The sequence below is a fragment of the Protomyctophum parallelum genome (genome assembly GCF_964188405.1).
Source record: "Protomyctophum parallelum genome assembly, chromosome: 1".
In the NCBI taxonomy this organism is placed as follows: Eukaryota; Metazoa; Chordata; class Actinopteri; order Myctophiformes; family Myctophidae; genus Protomyctophum; species Protomyctophum parallelum.
In genome coordinates, this window is record NC_139697.1 from 92,486,475 (window position 1) to 92,493,974 (window position 7,500).

At 43.5% G+C, this 7,500-nt stretch overlaps 1 protein-coding gene across 1 annotated transcript in view; it reads left to right on the forward strand.

Moving 5' to 3' along the window:
• The window catches only part of cux1a (cut-like homeobox 1a), a 282,358-nt gene that overhangs the window by 175,559 nt on the left and 99,299 nt on the right, over window positions 1-7,500 (forward strand). The window contains 1 exon segment of the mRNA XM_083781531.1: window positions 5,078-5,166. Coding sequence (XP_083637657.1) covers window positions 5,078-5,166 — 89 coding nt within the window.

The following is a 7,500-nucleotide window of genomic DNA, read 5'->3' on the forward strand; positions in this document are numbered from 1 at the left end:
GGCTTTATTCTCACCTCACCTCAAAGTTCAGCAATGGGTGTACTTTTATTTTTCTTCTTTTTTTTTTTTTTACGTGCGCGCTTCATCATTTTGCAGTTTTTCGTGAGAAGAGAACGGATAATAAAGAGGGGGGGAAGGGGGTTGTAGACATACCAGTAGGTATACTTTTTTTCAGCATTCAAATTTGAAAACACCAAAAGTAGCAGATCTACAAGCTCATTTACAAGCTCGTTTTGAGCTTGTAGATCGGCTACTTCTTAGGCCTTTATGTGATGCAGCTGCATGCTGTAGTATGATCAAAGGCGTTCATTTAGGGGGAAGAACACACACAAAGAATATGGAGATAAGAGGTGTCTGTTAAGTAGCAGATATGTACAGTATGTGTACATAATAATAATATAATAATAAACTTTATTTATATAGCACCTTTCATACATAAATGTAGCTCAAAGTGCTTTACAGAGCAGAAAAGATAATAAAAGCAAAACAAAACAACACATGTGATGGTTAGCATCATACATGCTAACAACCAGCTATCAGGCGAGGTTCAAAGAAAAGTCGGTATACAGATTCACCTTCTTAAAATAATATTAATTATTAATAATATTAATAATAATATTAATAACACATTCCTAAAACACTCACATGGAACACTCATACACTCACACATTCATTGTTGTGTTTCATTTTTAACTAAGGGACTGCAATGGAAATAAGCCGTTAATTGGGCTTTCTTGCATTTATCCTTTTGATGGTGACATAATATAACTATGTGCATTTTCCTGTACATGTAAACATTGTCAATAAACATATCAATCAAAAATAATGGCTAAATAATTGGATGTCTTCCTGGGACCCAAAAACTAATCTACAAGCTTGCAGCGTGCTGCGACGCGACACGGATATAAACATCCTAAATATAATGCATAAACACAAAACTATACAGATGTAAAATAACTGACCTCATTAGCCTTTCTTGCACCTAGATGGAAATAGATCATTAGTTTTTTTTTTTAAGATATTTTTTTTTGCGGCTTACGCCTTTTATTGATTTTTTAAGGGACAGATAGTAGGCTGACAGGAAACGGGAGAGAGATGGGGGGATGACATGCAGTAAAGGCCGTGTCGGGTTCGGGAGTCGAACCCGCGGCACACCGTGACTGGATCACCAGTCCGGTGCCCAGACCGTTACGCTACGGCCTGGGCCATAGATCATTAGTTTTGATTCATTATTCTCTCATACAAGACACGAAAGGTATTTTTGACATCGTGACACTGAATCTTTCATAACATGCTATCCGTCATAGTCGACCTGTCGCAGATGCACCTGCGGTTTCTGTCAAATCGTTTGACTGCAGCACCTGTTGAAGTCAAACCGCTTAACCCATTCTGGGCGCCGGGAACCCCTTTTTGGTGTTAGCATCATGCTATGCTTTAGCTATTGAAAAATAGCAGATCTACAAGCTCATAGCGCGCCACCGAGTGGCGCGCTACGAGCTTGTAGGTCTGCTATTTATTTATTTTTAATCGAAGAACGACTGATATAGAAACATAGCTTTTTCAGAAAACTGTCAGGATGTAGAAGACTTATTTTTTTTAATCTGACCTCGGGTCAGAATGGGTAAAGCAGTTGACTGGGGTCCCCCAAGGCGTCCGTACTTGATCCGCTCCTTTTTACCCCATGTACTGATAGTAATCTCTTCGCCAAATCAGCTGATCTACTGTACATGTACTTGTAGATGTGTCAATGTTTGCCAACACACATGACCAGATGAGTAACACTAAATAACAATGATCACCAAGCACTGCAGTATAAGTATGCATAACGGGGTATCTGCACATTTCTCATTTCTAACGTGACAATTTAAGGACTTTTAAGATATTTTTAACACACCGCACACGAGCGGTTCCCGCAGCCTACAGTACGTTACTACTGTTTTGTTTGTTTTTTATGATGATGATGATGACGGATCGGGGCAAACGCCAGGCGGGCAGATAAAACGATGCAAAGACGCGTTGTCATTATTTATCCATCTACCGGTATGTACAGTACCGTACAGTACGTGTCTGTCACGGTGTATCGTTCCAACTGGAGGGACGGTGGTGTTGCTGTGCTGCCCCTCCAGTAACACAACAGCGCGTATTTGCATTGTTCCATCTGACCGTTGATCATCATCAAAAAATAACCGTCCACCGTCCCCTCGCCGGGGGACGATACAATCCGTGATAGTTTTCTTGTATTCTACATCTTTTTTTTCTTTTCTTCGAATGGTCAAATATTATTACATACGGCAGACATTGTGAAAATTGCTTCGCAATATTTATCTGTGGAAACCGAGTCAAACCTAAACGTAATGCCTACAATTCCAAGTGCGTGTCAGGGTGTGTGTGTGACTGTGTGTGTGTGTGTGTGTGTGTGTGTGTGTGTGTGTGTGTGTGTGTGTGTGTGGGGGGGGGGGTCCGTCCCCAAATAAAGTTTGGAAAACCCTCAGCCTTAAACGGGGAAAAGTTGTGAGGGTCGGAGAGGAGTACGCGTGGTGCTTTCATATTGCATTGGCAGAGGTGGCAGCGCGTACGTGATCCCTGTAGCTACAGAAAGAAAAAGGCAGGTGTAACAACAACGGTCACAGCAGAGCGCGTCTAATTCCCCTGCCTCACCGCTGCTCTTGGCTCCCTTTAACTCTTTGAGTTAAATTGATGGCTCCGGCTGCGGCGGTGGCAGGACTCCTGGCACGGTGATGAACGATGCCCCTTGGGTGGCCCAGATGTTCCGTATTAATAATAACCTCGTGAACAGAACGGAACGGAACAGAATAGGCTACAACACCTGCTTTTGTTCCCTAAAAATACATCACTTTGAGCAAACTAGCTACGAGTTTCCCCGCGAGTCAAAGGACATGTTTTTGCCTGTCCTTAACATGCATAATCGGACTTTCCTCTACTCTTTTCACCTTGATGGAAGAGGTACCCTGCATTCATTGTTGTCGGGCAGAAACCTCTCCATCTATCTCCATATTCAAAGTTTTTTTTTTTTCTTTTTTTTTGGAGTTTTCGTACATTACCGCCCCTCCTGGAGCACACTACTACAGCGTCACACCAAAGCATCAAAAGCAGCTGATCTACAAGCTCTCGCCACATTCTGAGCTTTGTCGATCTGCTGCTTTTGCTATTTTTTGATTTTGAATCCGGAAAAGTAAACGGTTTTGGACATATGAGGTTTCCACCCGACAGAGACGATGTTGTTACTTCGGTAAAAGTAGCAATGGCACAATGTAGAACTGCTCTGTTACAAGTAAAGGACCTGTGTTAGGAATCATGCTTGAATTGAAGTACAAAAGTATTGTCCAAATTACGTGTTGGGAGCTTGCTCGCTATTTTCGAATATATTCAAGTATAGTGAAAGTACAGTGCTTGAGTAAATGTACTTTAGCTGTATAGCGTTTCACTGTTTCACTGTTGAGGGGACTTTTTTCAGTTGAATAATAACTGTTTCGATTGACTATTTGAGTCTTTTTTTACTATTAATTGTTTCCTGTATCAGTAGCATCTTTGAGGTGTGTTGGTTGTAGTGCAATTAACGTATAATATGTGTTTGCTCTAATTTAGAGAATCACAGTGGCTACCTCAAGGTGTTATGATGCTGTCTAGGTAAATCTCTTATTTGGAGAGTATAAAGTATGTCTGAACTTTCCCTGCTATTATGAAGTCATTTTTACTTTAGTTTGGTTTAGTTTAGTTTGTCGCTGAATATAAAATGTGTGCCTCTGTGGTTCTGCTCTCCTTTGTAAATAAATCCTTATGTTCGTATGTAATGTGCTTATCCCTCTCTCCTTGTTTTTTTACCTGGATTTAAACTTTGTAAGTCCCCCACATCCCCTCCGAGATCACTCCGGGGTCGTAAACAAGCGCACTTTTCCCAACACTGCGACTGAATAAGTCACTTTATCTGCCAAATGACATTGGCCGTTGGCGACATTAAGAGCAGAGCCATGTGAAGCAACTTGAAGAGTTCCACTGTTGTGCGAGGGAACAGATTTACATTAGACTGTAAAGTGCATTATCCACCACAGACATGTTCATTGTCCACATTCTGCATGTGAGACGCTTGAAGCCGGAGTCCTATAGAATCCTTGGAGGAGTCGATCCCTGTGGAAGCATCGTGTGATGGAATTACCATGCACCAGTCATCTTACACCAACTGTACAGGAACCTTGCACTCATTGCACTGCTAATGCATCGGTTCGATCATTTAAAGAAGCACGCCATCCATTTTAAAAACCTATCTTCATATATACTGGTTATTGGTTATACTGGTGATATTTGTCTCCACCAGGCCGAAGGCATGGCGAGAGAGTATGTTTTGCACACATTTTTGAAACATTTTTGAAACAAAATGCTTCAAATCATCAAATTGCCATCCAAGGTGTAAGAAGAAATGGCACCCTTTTCACATTGGCCTATTATAGCGCCACCAGGAGGCCACAACCTGACCTGCCCTGGTGGAGACCTGTGCCCCGAGGGGCACTTTATCTAGTTAATGCTTATTATAGGATGGAACCATTTCTGTTAAGTCTTTATTTTTATTTTATTATTTTTGCGACCGTATAGGTCACATTTACTATGAAAATCTGCATTTCCGTGTGCCACGTCACACCTCCGTATATATGGGCACGCCTGGTGACATCACGCCTCCATTATATGGTCACGCCTTGTGACATCACGCCTCAATCTCCATATATGGAGCTGACCTGTTCTGACATTCCATATGTTGATTATTCCCCTGTCCATTCAAACTCTAGACGCCCCAAAGTTATTAGTGCAGCCGCGCCGGCCCGAAAAATAGAGTTCTCAACATGCCCGAAAGTTAAGGCCCGGCCGGCCCTACCTGGGCCCTCATCAAACCCTGTACACTCAAGACACGCTGCACATATTATGGCCAGTACAGAATTCATTCCATCCACTGACCGCATCACTGTCGTGCCAATAATCCTGATAAAGCACACTATCTCGTGTAATAGAGCTTAATTAAGTATGGCTTTTTATCTAACACTAAGCTGTGTTTTCTCTCTGTTGACAGTGAGCCCAGAGAGAGACAGGACTCGTCCGTGTCGAACCCGTTGGAGGCAGACACCAAAACCCAAGCCCTACAGTTGTACTGTAACACAGGTATGTACTGTACTGTAACACAGGTATGTACTGTACTGTATCACACATTATTCTGGGGGGTCCCCGGATGGTTAGCCTATAATGTCTGGTTGCAATGGCTTGTTTCTGTCATTTTATTTTGAAGTTTCAGAGTGTCACATCCCTTCAGGCGACGCGCGGAGCCTGTTTGTTTACAAGCGAGAGACAGACGGCATAAAGCTCAGCGTGTTGGCTATACTACGTGTCTTATTTCCAACCTATAATGTTTTCAGATACATTTTTTTAGCATGCTGATTAAGTTTTAAATGAGTAATACGCTGTCTGGATGTTCTGTAATCAAAATCAGCTGTGTTTGGAGGAACGTGCCACTATATGGGAATCAAACATGGTGAATGAAACACATCACGTTTTCATTCAAAGGGAGTCATTCAAATGTATGGACTTTTTGTCATGACTCCAGTGCGGTGTGACCCAAAAGCACAGCGAGGAGAGGCAAAGGAGAGTTAACCCATTCTGACCTGAGATCAGATTCATACGAGGTTTCCACTGGACACACGCTGGTCTGACGAACCCATTCTGACCTGAGATCAGATTCTAAAAATGTCAGTCGTTCTTCTATTTTTTTCAAAAATAGCAAACCTACGAGCTTGTAGATCTGCTATTTTTCAACAGCTAAAGCATAACATGATGCCAACACCAAAATGGGTGCCCGTTCAGAATGGGTTAAAGTCCACCCGGGCGGATTTTTATTCACAGACACGGAGGGAATAAAGCAGTTAAGGCTGCACCACAGAGTCCCGGACGCACTGCAGAGGAGAGGAGTCAGTGTAGAGTCAGTGGCAGGTTCACAGAGGAGAATAATAGAATGCATGACGTCTAACTGGCTAGCTCTAAACACTGAGAACCCTAAGCCCTATAACCACGCCAAAGGGTGGAGAGACGGCCTTAGCGTTGTCCCTGCGGGTTATATGTCCTGTTGCACGTGGACGGACGCGCGTCGTCCCGGCTACTGATTCAACGCATGGAATTCAGTGGACCGAACCACACCAAAGGGTCGAGACGCTTTTAGCGTTGACTCCTTGCAACCGTTTGGACCCAAGGAGTTGCATGGTGACCCTTTGGTGTGGTTAAGCTTTACCAACCGTAGACCGGTGAGGAACTGGCACAGAGCTCCGGGCGGGGCTGGCTCTTGTAGACTCGGTTCAGGAGATGATTGCAGATGCCGCTCAGGTGAGGAGATTAGATCCTGGAAACGCCTGCGTTGAGTTGTGCTGTGGAGTGCTCTGGGACCCTCTGGGACCCCTCTGGGACCCTCTGGGACCCTGTGGGACCCCCTCTGGACCCTCTGGGACCCTTTGGGACCCTCTGGGACCCTGTGGGACCCCCTCTGGGACCCTCTTGTGCCCCGACGGGCACAGAGCACTCACATCACATACTGTAGGTGTGGAGTCGATGGGGAGCAAAGACGTAACACTTTTGATATGAAAATACACAACAAAAATTGGCATCGATTGTTGGGTATGCCCATTATGATATCTGTGTGAAGGACTTATTTTTCATTTCACTCCGTCTTTAATGTGCTTGCGTTTTCTCAATCAACGGTAAACAAACCAGCACACAGTATATTTGGGTATCTGCACATTTCTAAAGGTACCATGATGTAATGACTTTTAAGACCAAATTGTCAAATATTACACAAGAAAGCGGCAAACATTGTGAAAGTAGCCGATCTACAAGCTCGGCTATATTCACAATATTTATCTGTGGAACCGACACCGAGTCAACATAAAGTGTTTGTTAGAGGCCAGTTCAAATAGGATTATTTTGGGGGGTCCCCAGTTCAAATATGATTATTTTGGGGGTCCCCAGTTCAACTAGCATTATTTTGGGGGGTCCCCAGTTCAAATAGCATTATTTTGGGGGGTCCCCAGTTCAAATAGCATTATTTTGGGGGGTCCCCAGTTCAAATAGGATTATTTTGTGGGGTCCCCAGTTCAGCTAGCATTATTTTGGGGGGTCCCCAGTTCAAATAGGATTATTTGGGGGGTCCCCAGTTCAAATAGCATTATTTTGGGGGGTCCCCAGTTCAAATAGGATTATTTGGGGGGTCCCCAGTTCAAATAGCATTATTTTGGGGGGTCCCCAGTTCAAATAGCATTATTTTGGGGGGTCCCCAGTTCAAATAGGATTATTTTGGGGGGTCCCCAGTTCAAATAGCATTATTTTGGGGGGTCCCCAGTTCAAATAGGATTATTTTGGGGGGTCCCCAGTTCAAATAGGATTATTTTGGGGGAGGCCTGAAAAGTTTGAGAGCCCTTATTGCACTATCCGTCTGGACTGTTAGAGTATATTTAT